Source organism: Perissodus microlepis, chromosome 18 (assembly GCF_051167445.1).
Source record: "Perissodus microlepis isolate ML-2025 ecotype Zambia chromosome 18, ASM5116744v1, whole genome shotgun sequence".
Classification (NCBI taxonomy): domain Eukaryota; kingdom Metazoa; phylum Chordata; class Actinopteri; order Cichliformes; family Cichlidae; genus Perissodus; species Perissodus microlepis.
Genome location: NC_140478.1, coordinates 8,691,493 through 8,707,830, shown reverse-complemented (window position 1 = coordinate 8,707,830; position 16,338 = coordinate 8,691,493). Strand labels below are relative to the sequence as shown.

At 41.9% G+C, this 16,338-nt stretch overlaps 1 protein-coding gene across 3 annotated transcripts; it reads left to right on the top strand.

Annotated features, from left to right (window-relative positions):
* Window positions 1-2,476: 2,476 nt before the first annotated feature.
* On the top strand, window positions 2,477-15,314 carry LOC146367209 (serine/threonine-protein kinase tousled-like 1-B). 3 transcript variants are annotated; one of them, XM_084911916.1, is made up of 22 exons: window positions 2,477-2,962; window positions 4,693-4,814; window positions 5,449-5,517; window positions 5,683-5,721; window positions 5,839-5,914; window positions 6,005-6,048; window positions 6,135-6,218; window positions 6,466-6,546; window positions 6,668-6,760; window positions 7,166-7,276; window positions 7,869-8,005; window positions 8,234-8,425; window positions 8,625-8,691; window positions 8,844-8,941; window positions 9,305-9,386; window positions 9,487-9,578; window positions 9,674-9,763; window positions 10,543-10,712; window positions 10,798-10,933; window positions 12,111-12,222; window positions 12,316-12,423; window positions 13,643-15,314. In XM_084911916.1, exons 1-22 carry the CDS (start codon window positions 2,836-2,838, stop codon window positions 13,790-13,792), a joined length of 2,280 nt encoding a protein of 759 aa, XP_084768042.1. In that variant the 5' UTR covers window positions 2,477-2,835; the 3' UTR covers window positions 13,793-15,314. The 3 variants fall into 3 exon arrangements, with proteins under 3 accessions (XP_084768042.1, XP_084768043.1, XP_084768040.1); XM_084911914.1 differs by having other exon boundaries at window positions 2,479-2,962; window positions 6,129-6,218; XM_084911917.1 differs by lacking the exon at window positions 5,683-5,721 and having other exon boundaries at window positions 2,478-2,962; window positions 6,129-6,218.
* Window positions 15,315-16,338: the final 1,024 nt, after the last annotated feature.

Sequence of the window (16,338 nt, the reverse complement as noted above, 5' to 3'; positions counted from 1 at the left end):
ACACTACCAATAACTTAATAACCCAAAGTAATCGTATTCCATATTATTTTATCAGTTTTTCACATCACTGTTGAGGAACTTTGCTTCACTCTTTTTTAAAGCATTACTTCAGCTCAGTAAAGTTTTGAAGCAGTCATTTATGCACACCTCAGAGTCCCGCCAAAACATTTCAATCAGGCTGAGGTCTGCACTTGGACTGGGCTATTGCTACACCTTAATTCTTTTCTTTCTTCGGTGGTTCTGTGGTAGATTTGCTGCTATACTTGGGATCATTGTCCTGCTGCGTGACCCAGTTTTGGCTAAGCTTTAGATGTCGGACATAAGGCCACACATCTGACTCTAGAATACTTTGGTATACAGATGAGCTCGTGATGTAAAGCCCAAATCATCACCCCTCCTCCACCGTGCATCACAGTTGGTATGAGGTGTTTTCTACAGAGGTGCCAGCACTTTCTGAGGAATCAAGTACATTTGATTATCAGCACTTAGCTGCTACTTACCCTCTTAATTCCTATAAAAGCAGTAAGGGTGTGCTTAGTTTTTCCACACACTGCGTTTTGGCTTATTTAATGTTAAATAAATAATAACTCGTTATAATAATGTTGTGTGATGTTGTTCATTTGAGATTGTATTATAGAGTAAACTTTATTCATATGATTCTACTATTACTTTTTTACTATTTCTAATGTCTCTTGAATCTGTAGTTAAACTAATCATTTTAGTCCATGAGGTATGGTCATCTTCATACGATGCGAGATTTGAAAGTTTTTCCCTTTTCAGAAGGATTCTTGATTGTCTTGTAAATATTCTGATGAGCATATTTGTTACTACTTTTAGCCTTATTGAGTAATCGCCTACAGTATGCTACATAACTGCAGATGCATATATTTACTAATACTATATTTCAATATTTTTTAAACTACATAGGTACATTAATTTTTATTCCAAGTCTACCTGCTTTTTTATTACTGGATTGATTCATATATCATAAAATGATATAAGGAAAGAAGGATGTTGGCATGTACTGCATCCTAAATTGTCTTACTTTTATCTGGACTTTGAACGTGTATCAAGGTATTTTAAATGTTTCTTAATTTTCTTATAATTGATCGAGTTTTTCTATGCTTGAAAATAATTGAAATACTTTAAACAGAAAATTGTTTGTTTTATATTTTTTTTTATTTTTAACAGTTGGACTGTTGGATGCTGTTATAAAAAGTCATACCTCTGCGACTGTGCGGCTACTTCTTTTCCGCTTCACTTCCTCTGCTTTGTCAAACTTTTATTATTTTCTGAAAGGCCATTATTGTTGCAGGCCTTAGCTGTGTGCAGTATAGGCAAGCCGGAGGCAGTTTGTAAAATGTCAGCCAACACTCCCGGTTTTCCATCAGTCATTTGATGCTCCTGGAATGTCGTGGCTGCTTCTTGAATATCAGCTTGCCGTCAGCCCTTTCCTCATAACACAACTCCAGTTTCATACCTGGAATTACATCATAACGGCTGAGTGACTGTGTGTGTGTGTGTGTGTGTGTGCATACATGGTGTAGCGTAATGTAGTACACTGCTTATACAACCTCCTGATTGCCTGTCAAGACGATTGCTCTGTTACTATGGAAACCATGTGACAAAAAAAAAAAATCAGGTTACCATGGGCAGGTGCATATGAGGTGCAGTATGATCATTTGTGGCTCCGTCTGTTGCCTGATGCAATATGACTGCAAGGGGAAGCTGGGTTTGACAGACACAAAATCCGTTTTGCGGTGTGTTTACTATCACTTTGAATGTTTATCTGAACCCGTAAGATTAAAAACACTAAAAATATTAGGGATTAGGAAGCTTCCCCGCACAGTCGTTGACTCCCAGCTGCACATGTCGAGGTTACATAAATGTATTAGACAGGAATCCGAGGGAGATGTAGGCCAGACAGTTAAATGTTAGAGAGTTTTTTGTGTGTGTGTGCTGCCTTACAACACAGCAAAGGCATTTTGATGCACTGCACCAATTTTGGAACAAAAGACCTTATAGCCCAGACCACATCACTATCCTCCCACCACCTGCACCCCCCCATACCTTCCTTCCCTCCTCCTCCTCCCCGCAACTTGTAGTTCAAGACTGAAACAACAGTATATCAAGACCACAGCCCTGCCTACTGTAACACATTTACTCAGTCATCACACAGACCCACACGCTCACTCCCTGCTGCCAAATTAAACTGGCACACTGTACGTACTACTTACAGTAGTGCGCATATCTACGAACATAAAGTCAGTTTGTATGACTATGTGTGTGTACATAAATCCTACTGCGCGTTTATCTTTCCCTTCCTTCTATCTAAGCAGACACGAACTTTCGGCCATTTTTTTGGGTGCTTGTTGTTTTCACCAAAACAAGGAGCTGTTCTCAGGTCGACGCTGAGCAGCGCCTTCTGGTGAACCTCGGGCTACTTTGGAGGAGGGTAAAATGATCCCAGATCAGTGTCTGTTTCGGTGTCACGCCATCCCCCCACCGCGCAGCTAGGCGCGCGCGAGCCTCGCGATAGCCTCGCCTACCAGAATCAAAGCTCCGCTAGCGAACTGGATGCTGACAGGCGCGCGTGCGGTCATCATGCAAAGGTTACGTTGGATCGGTTTCAACGAGTCTCGAAAGAAGCCGCTCCTCCGCAGGACCCGCACGGAGCACAAAATGCGAGACGTCTAGAGACTCCGACAGCCACGGAGTTACTCACGTTTACCGGCCCGTTTGGCGACGGCAGGTGTCAAGAACCATGAACGCGAGTTCGGGATTTCCGCGAACGGCAGTGTGTACGCTGGCTCCTCACGGCGGTAAAGTGGCTTCATGAGTGTCCAAAGTAACAGTGGAAGTGGTGGTGGAAGTTTGGAGGCGACGCCATCTTGGTCGCAGCTCTCCTCGTCCCCAACGATTTCTCAACCACAAATAACGGCGACCGCAAAGAGCAAGGAAGGTACACCAGCTCACCCAAGTGCACGACCCGCTCGCATTCTCCCCAAAGTGCGTTCTTTCCCCCCCGAGAAGTGGATTATTTTGGCCGTGTCGAGCTAGCGTTTGTTCAAGTAAAAAAAATGGATGTCAAGTTCAGTGATGCCGTGAATTGGAAGCCAAATGTCAGCTGTCAGTTCAGTTGATGGCCAGTCTAAGTAGCAACGGGCTATCGTGTTTGCACAAAGGCAGTGCTAGCTTGTTGTTTCGTTTTGTTTCGCTGTCATGTTTCGTGATCTCTTGTCACTCGATCGCCGTCGATCCGAAAACAGTGTTTTTGTAGCAGTTTGTAACATCCTGTCAACAGCTTCTAGTGGAATATTAAACAACGCAGCTATGCATGCATCCATTAATGCGCTGTAATGCATGACCCCGCTACTTTGAACTGCCAAACAGGCCGTGGGTTGCACTTTTTTAACCAGTTTGGGCGCATTTGTTGTTCCACGTCTTTTGCTATGTTGTTGACGTGATGTTATTTACTTGTGACTCGGAGTTGCTGGATGTAATGTGACAAAACTGGGTAAATATCAGCAGTCGTTTAGACTCTTCCAGCTAAGGCCATTAGTTATAGGGCAGAGGAAAATTACTGAGACAGCGACGGTGTTACGAAGTTAGTCCTAATATGCGTATCAAAATATGCGTAATATGTACCATACCGATATAGGATACGTGCTCAAGACTATTTTTTTTATTAAAATATTTTTTTACGCAAAGCCAACAATAATGTCCAAATAGACAAAATAATTCTCCCAACACGAAGGTCTAGCTTTATAGATCACTTAACCCAAATGTTGTCTGTCCTAAAATAACCCCACATACTATTGGTATTTTGTTGTGCTCCCAGTTTGACTGCACAAAGGTTTCATAATGTCCATTATGCCTTTTAAGGCTTGGCCCTGTGCCAGAAGCTGTGTAAAGATGACAGCCAGGAAATGTCCAATAAGGAAACAAACACTTGCAGCATACAGCAGGGAGTATGAAGACCTGCCTTCCTCTCACTTGGGAAACTGGTTGTTCTAGGCCCAGTCTGACTGTGTGTGTGTGTGTGAGATATATATATATATATATATATATATATACTCAACAGGGTGAGGAGAACTGATGCACACGTGTAGCATTTCAATTAGACACACTGCTGCCGTCTGCTTCTTTTTTGAGTGATGTAGCAACTTGTTATTTTTCCTCCATCTGCAAATGTTCAGAAGTACTGAAATCCTGAAATGTTAAACTGCTTGAGGACAGTGCAGTGAGGATGTGTGACAGGCTAACTTTTAAAGAAACAATACTGTAGATGGGCCAGCTGACAATTTTTGTGTTGGCAGACTCAAGCCAGCGCGGTCTGTTCTCGTCCCATTTCTCTAGGTGTAAAATGACCTCCATGCTTTCTGTTTGTACTTACAGTGTCACTCAGCTGCTGTAATTTCCAGCATATATATTGCAAACACGTCTTTTGAAGGGCTGCCTCCTTCCCAGTCGAATGAAATGCATTTTTCTATTTTTATTCTCATTCTAATTTTTCCTCATCCCATCCCTGATACTGTTGGCTTATGTATTTTCCTGCGCTCGTTTTTATTCCTTTTGGGTATTTTTATTCTTTTTTTTTCACAGCAGTGTGTTCTGCTCTAATTCTGTATAGCACGATTATGGGTGATAATATAAGCGTCTCACTGTATTGTGCTTTTGTCGTCATTCCAGGCCCAATGGAGGAGCTGCACAGCCTGGACCCCAGGAGACAGGAGCTGCTGGAGGCCAGGTTTACAGGAGCTGTCAGCGGCAACACGGGAGGCAGCACTGGGAGCACGAGCGGCGGTGCTAAGGTAACACAGTACAGAAGAAGAGATAAATAAATAAAGCCTCCATTTTCATATGTCTCTCTCAAAAACAGTTAGCTAGTGCACAAAAACTTCTTCAGAAAATTTCCCTTTGTGCGTCTTTGTTTCTTGACTCGTTACAGAGCTGTAAATGCCTTTGTTTTTCCCTACTGTAGGAGCTACATGAGAAATTAGCTTGAGTGTGAAAGGGGAAAAAAACTGCCAATCCAATCTAGTTGACAATTGGTACTTGCTAGCTGTAGAAAACATGCTTTACGGAAGTTAAAGCAGCAATGGCTAACTCCCACCATGATCAGAAGTTGCCAAAAAGCGCTATGTCACAATCCCGGAAGTAAAAACCAAACACGTGTTCCTGCTAGTGGAAAAGCAGGCAAAAAAAGTTCCTGTTTTCCTAAAAAGGAGGTCATAGTTCCTGGAAATGTTCATGATTTGGAAGAGATCCAAGTGACACACCTTAGGACTGCAGAGACTAGATTCCTGTCAGATGAGCCAGCCGCGTCGCCTGCCTTCAGCGTTTGTTTTACTGCTGTTTACGTTTAGTGATCATTATAGAACTTGAATAGCTGACTTGTGCTGACTGTTCTCTTGTTCTCTGTGTTTGAATTCTTGCTCTGAATAGGGTCTGGCTAATGAATCCTCTAATCACAGCTATGGAAGTCTGGGATCATCTAGTGACAAAGAGTCAGAGGTGAAACTCACATACAGTCAGAGCATATTACACCACTTAATAAAGAGATGCACAGTAATATGTGCTTATAAGCATAGCCATATTGTCAGTGTTTTCCTTGCACTGCCCACTCTTTCTTTTCTGCCTCTCCTGCTACCTCCACCTCTCCCTCTTTTCTCTTTCTAGAACTCTGATTTGAAAAGAGGGAGCTCTCCTGCCTACTCAGTATGTACTCTTCCTTCCTGCTGCTCTTTCCTGCTGAACACCACCACAAGATCCTGCCTTGTTAGATAAAACACAGGGGATTCATGCTTTTCTTTTTTGTTTCATATCTATTTACAGACTCCGGAGAAGAAGCACTCTGAGTCGTCCAGAGGGAGAAAAAGGAAAGCTGATACCTATTCAGAGAGTAGTCAAGGTATGGTGGATGTCTGCGTTAAAGCAGCATGATTCGGGGGGTTATTGATGGCTGACATTGAATTTGAACTGTTTTGTTCTGTTTTTGCAGGAAAGACCTCGACACGTGGGCCCAAGATCAGTGACTATTTTGATGTGAGTATTACAAAACCTGCTCTTTCTTCTTATCATTTCGAACCTCTTTCTTAAGTCTTAAGTTTATCCTCTGTGCAAAGTTCCAGGGTGGAAATGGTTCCAGTCCAGTCAGAGGTCTCCCATCAGTTCGCCGCTCTCCGCAGAACTCACACTCTGCCCCAGGCTCCATCGTGAGTATTTGAGGGATGAACTGGGGCTTCACCAAAGCCGAGTGTCAGCCAAATAAGGATTATTTAGCACTGTGAATTCTCCAAAGCTACTCTAGTACACTTTAAGAAAACAATATGATGCTGCAAATAAGCATGTGTCCTCTAAAAGTCTTGCTCAGGGATCAGACTTACTCGATCGATTATTGGCATTGTGTACAAGTAAATGTCTGTAAATTTAAGATTTATAACAAAACCTTTGTGTGCGTAGATCCGGCAGAATAGCTCCTCACCTACTAGTCTGTGCTTTGGAGAGCACAATCTCAAAGCTTCCTCAAGCAAATGTGTCCAGGTAAGAATTACACACTGACATGAGGCTTTTTTCCTTCTTCTTCTTCTTCTGCTTCTTTTTAAATTTTTATTCAGGCAGTTGTCGTCTCTTACTGGTGCCTGTTAATTTGGCTTTTTTTTAGACTGAACTGACGGGCCTAAAACTCGCTGCCCTGGAGAGCAACAAAAGTTTGGACCTGGAAAAGAAAGAAGGGCGAATAGATGACCTGCTCAGGGTGAGTTAGATCTCCGTGTTGATCAGTGGTTGATGAAGGATGGGCGGCTGTTCAGATCGCATGGGGCTGTAGTCTCCATATCAGTCAGTCGGCCAATATGCTTTAATCTTCAGGGTTACTTTCAAAGGAGAGGAAGTGCCTTTAGTGCCTGGCTCTGACTTGTAAAACATTTATGTTGACTGAGTGTTTACATGAAGATGGATCCAAACTAAACTTGTTGGTCTGGCTGGCTAGCATCATTTTAAATAATCTAGACCATATGTTAAGGTTTTTGTTGCCATGTCCAGTCGATTGATTGGCAAGTAGGCATGATTGTAGTGGACCAAGATTTTCAAAATCACACTAGGTTTATATTACACGTAAACAGTCTTTCATTGTGTTCCTCTTTCTTTTGTTTTTTTACAGGCTAACTGTGACCTGCGACGGCAGATTGATGAACAGCAAAAACTCCTGGAGAAATACAAGGAGAGACTCAACAAGTGCATCACCATGAGCAAGAAGCTGCTCATAGAAAAGGTGTGTTTTCATACACATACATACATTTGGCTAAAAAAAAAAAAAAAAAACATACTACATTTAAAGCTGATCGTTTCTCTTTAACATGTGAAAGAGGAGATGATGCAGGAGTGTGTTACCATGTATTAGCTAATGTTTACTGAGTAAACGTGAAGCTTATTGTTTGCAAAGGTGACGACATTAAAGAAAAATACATTTCTTAGTCCAGTGTTCTCTGGTGTTTTAGCTTTGCTTTGGTGCACAGCTGCTGAGAGAAAGAAAAGCGTGTTTCGGTTGGTAGGTTTTTGAACATCTTCACCAGCCACTTGTTCCCATTCGGATTCCACTGAGATAAATGTAGTATCACAGTGGTGGAAGGACTTGGTGTTTAAACAACCTCTCTTAGTTCAGAGTTGTGTTGTTTCATAATATTTAAACGTTGCTTTTAGTCTGCATGGTAATTGATCAGGGTTCATCACTGGAATATTTTGCTAGAGTCCTTAGCTTGAATTGAAAACCGTATCAAGCCTCAGCTAAGATACTTCAACAACAGAGCCATTGTTCTAACTGTGTGCCTGCCTGTTTTTGTTTTGTTTTTTGTTTTTCCCCACAGAGCACTCAGGAGAAGCAGTCATGTCGCGAGAAGAGCATGCAGGATCGCCTCCGTCTCGGCCACTTCACCACCGTCAGACACGGAGCGTCCTACACGGAGCAGTGGACTGACGGATACGCATTCCAGAACCTGATCAAGTGATGTGTTGTTTTTTGTTTTGTTTTTAAATCAAACACAGTCAACTAATATTTATAGTTGACTGTGTTTGGATTCTTTGTGGAAAAAAAACCATTTTTTTCACAAGTGATTTTTCTGTGCAAGCTTCACTTCACAGCCAAGAATATAAACAGCGATGAGTTGTCTATATCCAGCCTTAGTGTTTACCGTATGATCCATTTCTTGCTTGTGCCTTTCTTTCTACACAGGCAGCAGGAGGGCATCAACCAGCAGAGAGAGGACATAGAGCGCCAAAGGAAGCTGCTGGCAAAGAGGAAGCCTCCAAACCCTGCAGCTCCCTCCCTCTCTGTGGCCTCCGCATCTGAGCCCAAGCAGCGCAAAACGAAGGTGGTTAACGGCAACGATTCTGACCCCTTCCTGAAACCCTCCTTGCCCCAGCTGTGAGTACAATGAAATAAGTATATGCTGTCTGTGAGAATGATACTAAACCATAAAAGAATGAATAGTTGTCCTCTCTTCATTGTTTTCTATGGGTAGTTTTAGCTTTTGAATATTTATTTTTTTAAAGTTACTGAAAGCTGTGGTTAGCAGTGGTGTCATTTGGAATTAGGAAAATTCGATTTCTCTGTGTTTTGGCAGACTGACCCTCGCTGAGTACCACGAGCAGGAAGAAATCTTTAAGCTCCGCCTTGGACATCTGAAGAAGGTGAGTGTTTAAAAAAAAAAAAAAAAGCATCAGCTAATAAACCAACTGTTTGTGAAAACATTGTTAAAATTCTGCTGAAAGCAATTGTTTGACCATGACTATGAGTGAAACGCTTTTAAACTGTAAAATGTTTGAATTTCATGGTTGTCCAGGAGGAGGCAGAGATCCAAGCAGAGCTGGAGCGGTTGGAGAGGGTGAGGAACCTTCATATCAGAGAGCTGAAGAGGATAAACAACGAGGACAGCTCAGCGTAAGTGTACTCAGCAACCCCGCTGAAAGATCTTGTTTACTGACAGTTAAGACGTGACTGTGGATGAGCGTTAGTATTATTTTCCACAGTGGTCATTTAGTAGAGCCGATGAATGAAAACAAAATTAATGTGGAATAAAATCATCAAGTGGTCACATAATGAATATAAATCACAAAGAAGTTGGTGATTGCCTTGAGCAGCTGTGTACTCATTAGGTTAATTCCTCATTTCATTGGCACCGAAACTTGCTGTATCACAAGGCAGATGATATAATAGAAACTTCACACATCCTGAATGTATGAATGGTTAGTATTTTTTTATGCTGTGTTAATTTTTTGCTCACTAAGCATCCTTCTCACTCAGATTTAAAGACCATCCCACCCTGAATGAGAGGTACCTTCTGTTGCACCTGCTGGGCAGGGGCGGCTTCAGTGAAGTCTATAAGGTATTGTCTTTGTGGAAGGACTGCGCTTTTCCTGTTTTCTCTTTGGGCGTATGTATGTTTACAGACAAAATGTCTGAGTGTGCTTTCCTTTCACGTGCAGGCCTTTGACCTGTTTGAGCAGCGCTATGCTGCTGTTAAAATCCACCAGCTCAACAAGAACTGGAGAGAGGAGAAAAAGGAGAACTACCACAAGTAGGTCTCATCCACAGACACAAAATAATTGAGGTCCACAAAGACAACATGTTTCCCTATTTACACATGCTGTTTTGACACATTTTTCCTTCTAGGCATGCATGCAGGGAGTACCGGATACACAAGCAGCTGGACCATCCCAGAATAGTCAAACTGTATGACTATTTTTCCCTGGATACTGACACGTGAGTGACCTGTGACATCTGCCAGCTGCTGCCCTGCTGGGTTCACATATCCTCAGGATGCGCCTCTCTTAGCACTGTGTTAAAAACCTTTTTTTCTAATGGCTGTAAACCAGCATGGTGCACACTAGTTAGTGTTGAAGCTTTTCAAAGACCAAACCCAGTAAATATTCAAATAATGCATGAATTGTTTGTGTTGTGCCTCGAGGCTCCAGTTCAGGGTGGTATCAGATTAGAAAATCACAGTGGAATGTATGATTCAGTGTTAACGTGCTCTGACAATGGATGTTATTTTTTGAAGGTTTAACTTCTGTCTGTGGGTGTTAACTCAGCACATGAGCTGTAGTCACCCAGACTTGGAGGGTGCTTAAAGGAAGTGGCAGCCAGTCTCACATACCTAAATGAGGGCATTATGTTTGTCCAGAAAGACAGTTTAAATATTTCTGAGGTTACTCTTGCTCATATTGTACCGACTTCGCAAAGTGTTCCTTGGATAACTAAGCAGCTCGCTTACATGGCTGGAAACTGAGATCGGTCTCATTAAATAGCACAAAGTCCCAACCCTGACCTCTGACCTACATATGGGGGAAGGAAATGTCTCTTCTTAGCCTCTAGGCTTTCCATCTCCTGAGAGAAAGGTATACTGGTTAATCAGTGTATCTAGCTACTTAAGGATCACTAAACTGATGACAAGCTGAAGTTGCAAAGACTGTTCTCGTCTTGTTTGTTCATCTTTTTTTTTTTTTTGTTTTCCTCGGTATGTAACCATGTGTCTTTGTTAGGTTCTGCACGGTGTTGGAGTTCTGTGAAGGAAATGACCTGGACTTCTACCTGAAACAAAACAAGCTAATGTCAGAGAAAGAGGCACGCTCCATTGTCATGCAAATTGTCAGCGCGTTGCGCTACCTCAATGAAATCAAACCCCCCATCATCCACTACGACCTGAAACCTGGTTAGTCTCCTGTTTGGCATGAAATTTAAAGTAGGATATCTGATTGTTAAACACTTACTGAATCTCTTGCGTTTGTGGCAATTAGGTAACATCTTGCTGGTGGATGGTACAGCATGTGGAGAAATCAAAATCACAGACTTTGGCCTGTCCAAGATAATGGACGATGACAACTATGGTGTTGACGGCATGGATCTCACATCACAGGGAGCGGGCACCTACTGGTAACACATATGCCCCCCCCCACACACACACACACACACACACTAATGCCCTTCCCAGACTGACAGACAGGTTAAACCCATGATTGCAGATTACCTGAAAGAGACGGCGCACTAAATCTGTGGACGTATGTCGTGTATAAATTGTGTCTCTGTGCTACTAATAAGATGTACAGTGAATTGTGACTATAATTTTTTTAAATATGGTAGGTATAGAGTCAAATATGGATCTGCACAGGTTACAGTCCTGAACTTACCCACATGAGACGAACAATAACAAAGATGTCACATGCACCATGCTATCGCATAGAAGGAAACAGTGGAGGGTGTGGAGGGCTAAAAGTGCCGAAATGAAATAAATAAATACATCTGTGAATAATTATATAAATGTGTCAGAAATGAATTTCAATTGAAAGTAAGGAAATAAATAGATCATAAATAAATATATCAATAATTATTGAAAATATTTGTTTATTATCTTAAAAACATTGAAGTATTTCACTGTAATTATTTCATGATTCGTGTGCTGCAGTGCATCATGAAATCGTTTAAACTGTCGCTACAGCTCGTCAACGTCTGATTGGTTACCTTGCATATGTCTCAAATAATGGACTGATGGGAGTGGTGATGTGGACCATCAGGTATCCCAGAATGCATTGCGACCACTGACCGAGTGATCAGAATGCATCGTACCCACTAAGAAAAGCCTGCTCCAGGCACACAATTTTCAAAACCCCTGTTGACCCTCACCACTCAGTGAATGGTTATATAATTATCCTATGTTATAACTGACTAGTGATGTCTTATTGATTTTACTGTTTTGTCTTCCTGAGCAAATTGGTTTGGTCGAGATTAATGAGACAAATTGAAAATTCATTTTAGCGCTTTTAGTCCACTTTGAAGTCAGAGCGTATAGTTTTATTTATAAATAAATTTGCAGCACAAAAAAAATGCACAAAGCCCCAAATTTTGGCCTCTTGTCGAACAGCTGGTGCTCTGTATGCAAGTGTGTAGTTGTGGTATGTCTGAGTGTGTAGATTGTGCCAGGAGAAATCACACCTCTACCGACCTGCCCGCGTATGGAAGCAGCTCAATTCAGTTTTTTAAAGATAATGTCATGTATTTCTGATCTGATAGCCTTTTCCTTTTTTCAAATCTGTTTGCTTAATCTTGTATTTAGGTACCTTCCTCCAGAGTGCTTTGTGGTGGGGAAGGAACCACCTAAGATCTCCAACAAGGTGGATGTCTGGTCTGTGGGAGTGATCTTCTTCCAGTGCCTCTATGGACGCAAGGTGCCGCATCGTAACACCATGCACCACAACATCCAATGTCAGATGAAGTGACATGAACATTTTGAATTTGAATCTTGTGTTTTGTTTTTACAGCCGTTTGGTCACAATCAATCACAGCAGGACATCCTCCAGGAAAACACCATCCTCAAAGCCACAGAAGTCCAGTTCCCAGCGAAACCACAGGCCAGCACGGAGGCAAAGGTAACGCACACACAGACACGTTTACAGACACACGAGGGCATTTACGTCACCTTTGTTGATACAGCTGCTATAAAATGGATGCTGCTTGCGCTTAGTTTTACTCCTGTTGCTCGATATCTCAAATTCCACGAACATTATGTTCATAGTGATGCAATATTTCAACATTAATGCAATAAAGCTGAAACTCGGGACTGAAAAGTAGCCTGTAAATGGCATCTCCTAATGACCTTTAACCTCGTAGCATCTTAATGGTGAGTTAATAGTGGGCGCTGTGGATAAAACCTTCTATATTTTACACCCAACTAAAAGGAATATCCATAGATTTAATAACCATGCTGGGACGTCTGTTTTGGGCCCAGGTAATTCAATACTTGACAAATGGATCTGCTGTTTGACAGTAATGCAAAATCCTGTAAAACCCAAAGTGACATGAAACAGTCCATCAGTAAATAATCACATCTGGCGAAATTTAGAGAGATTAAATCGAGGCAAACCTTGTGTACTTGAAGAGATAAACTTTTATATTATTTTAAAACAAATGTAATGACCTATTTGTCTGTGGTGTGAAAGAAATCAGAAAAGTTCACTGGTTTTAGTTTCTCACATTTCAAGATGATTTTTTCTTTTTTTAAGCGTAAGCAGGGTGAGACTGGTGTTGCAGTTTTGGCTACAGCTGCACACTAATGTGTTAATAATTAACAGAGATTTAGTTTGGCAGTCCAGCGACACGTTGACACATGTTCGTTCATCTGAGTCTGCTGCAACCAGTAGTTTCCTATTCCTAGACTTTAGTTGGGTGGGACAGCCAGACATACATGATTCATTTTAGTATTTCTTTAGCTAGCTGCTAGCTACGCCCCTTCCTTTATCACGTCTTGTTTCCTACCCTGATATCATTCAGCTGTTTCTCCAGAGAGGATCTCGTCCTACACTAGACTCCGACTACACCTTTCAGAGCTGAAGTAGCTGACAGTAGTCTGTGTTCTGGCCTGAAAATTTGAGTGACACTCAAATGAGAGCCCATAGCTGGTGGAGAAATGTTAAAAGCAGAATAAGAATACCCAGCCACCCGCAGTTCACCTGTGAGAGACTTACTGGAGAAGCAGCTGATAATATTGCCTTGCCATAAATAGGATCTAAATTAGTGGCAAACAGTAACAAAAGGTAGAGTAGCATATGTCTCCTATCATTTTAATTTGTGCTCTTTTGTGCTCTGCAGGCGTTTATCCGCCGCTGTCTGGCCTATCGCAAGGAGGATAGGTACGACGTTCACCAGCTGTGCTCAGACACCTACCTCCTCCCTCACATGAGACGCTCAAACTCCTCCGGCTCTCTGCAGCCCTCCGCCTCATCTCTTCCCACCTACTGACTAACATTCTGATGGGACCATCTGGCCAGTCTTGAGGCAGGAATGTTCATCGATTAGTAGATGTGGATCTTTGTTTTTTCTTTTTCTCCACCTGAGCTGTTGCTAAAACGGATACATTAGCAACAGAACAGGAGAAAAGATGAAAAATGAGAGGAAGTATAAAGCGAAGGAATAGATGGGGAGAAGAGCGGAAAGCAGACGATGACGACGACGATGATGAATCTAGAGGATTTGTTTAAGGAATTAACTCCTTAAAAGACATTAAATGACCTGCTCCCTTCTCGTAGCTCTATATACATCTACATGTAGACACACGCACGTCATAAAACACCTCATGAGGTGGCTAAAACTCACGTCAACATAACGCTGCAGTTACAGTCTCGATGCTAATGATGGCGCTGACCAGCAGGGGTCAGAAGATGGGGGTTAACGGACACGCAGAGGAGGCACCGGTGTTTGAGGCGACCTGCAATTCATTTTAATGAGACGCCCTAATGACTTTACCTGTAGCCTCCTATCTGCACCCCACAGGGATTAACTTAAAAAGTGATCTGAGGACTTGGAAGTGACCACGTAACCTTTATCAGACTTGATGTTTAAAAAAAAAAAAGGGGGAAAAAATGACATTATATTTCTTGATTCAGTTTGCGTTTCCAATCCAGATTACCTTCATCTGGTCTCCTAGCTGGCTTTTAGCACTGCAATGTGGGCTTTATTCCCGCTTCATCAAATTTCACTTCATTCACTTTTTTTTTTATCCTCCTTTTTGTTGCTTTACAACATAATTGAGGTCTACAGGAAGTGGATCTGTGAATCTGTCTTAATTGTTTTCCCTTAATTGTTTTTTGTTCAGGTAAAAAATCCGTCATGTTGTCCCCCCCGCCCGCCCGCCAGCTCGCCTGAAGAAGAGGCGGTTGGGGGCGGGGGGCTGGATCAGCTGTTACACCTGTTGCTGTCATCAGGACGCAGAATTGGTTGTAGATTTCACATGCAGGAGACGTCAATCGTTAGCAGATCAATAATATTGAGGCTTTTCCTTGCTACCACTTTGCTCCGTTTAATTTGTATCTCCTCCTGAAAGCTGTTCTCAGTTTGCTGCTATAAGTGTCGCTTTTAGTTTGTAACACGTCTGTGAATGATTTTCACCTCGCATATGTGCATACTTGAACTGTGTTAAGAGGATTTTTTTGTTTTGTTCTTATAAAATAAGACGCCCGCTGTGCTGTTCAAGGGAATGCAACACATTCTTCTGCCACCAACATTCAGCCTCTGTGTTTTTTGTTTTTTTTTGGGGTTTTTTTGGTCTATTTCCCACCCACAAAACTTTTTTTGATTATTTTGATGTAAAAGTCCGACAGACCTATAGAGCAAAGGCCCAGTGCGCTGTGTAGTGAGAAATGTTCATGCCAGCAGAAGTGTGCACGCTCCAGGTTGGCTGCGGTTGCAGCAAGATTTACTGCGGCTAGAGTTTGAGTGGATATATCCAAATGTTGTCATTGTCTAAATAAAACACTTACCTGTATGGTTTTGTGCCTTTTAAGCCCTCTCAAATGTAGGCAACGTGGATCCCGGATTGGTAAGAATTTTATGTGCCGCAAGTGATAAGGGGATTGATAAAAATAATGCTTTGATTTAAACATTTATCCTGAATTGATTGTTGAAATGTTAGCTGTCATATGGGTAAAAAACAAACAAACAGAGAAACTCAACATCAATTCAGAAACATTACAAGAACATTAAATGGCAGGAGAGGAGCTCCCATGGCTTGTGTGAAAGTGAAAGCAAGTGAGGAAGTGGAATAACAAGTTTCAAGTTTAATAAAAGAAACAAACACACCGCCCTCTGTTTTCATCTGCTGAACAGAACGGTGTGAAATATCAGGTACACACAGCAAAACATGTTTTAATAGAAATACATCCATTAGTAAAGTAAAAGCCATATCATGTTTGGAATCTGATGCTAGGCTTCGTCGTTAAAAGATTGCCTGTGAAAGTACTAGTTCCTGCTGTGCGACCCATATTTCCTGTGGAGGGTTATGTAACTTTGGTGGAAGTGCAACAAGATGGAGACTGGAGGAAGGCGATAACACCCATGTGGTAATTGCCAAAGAAAGTCTGCGATATTTATATTTATGTATGCGTAGCTATACATATATATATAGATATAAAACACTTGGTAGTCACTTCATTAGTTACACTAATGGAGACAGTTTTTCCTTAAGAACTTCCCTAAGTCTTTGTAGCATGGATTCGACAAGGTGCTGGAAGCATTCCTCAGAGATTCTGGTCCACATTAACATGATGACATCACAGCTGCAGCCAATTTATTGGCTGAAATCCAAGATGACGATGTCCTGTTCCACCACATCCCAAACAGATTGAGATCTGCTGACAGCGAGCTTGTCATGTTCAAGAAACCAGTTTGAGATGATTGAGTTTTGCGACGTGTGTTATACAGGCATGATGGATACGCTGGTAATAAAAGGGATGAACATGGTCAGTAACGATATACAGGCAAGCTGGGGTGTTTAAACAATGCTCAGTCGA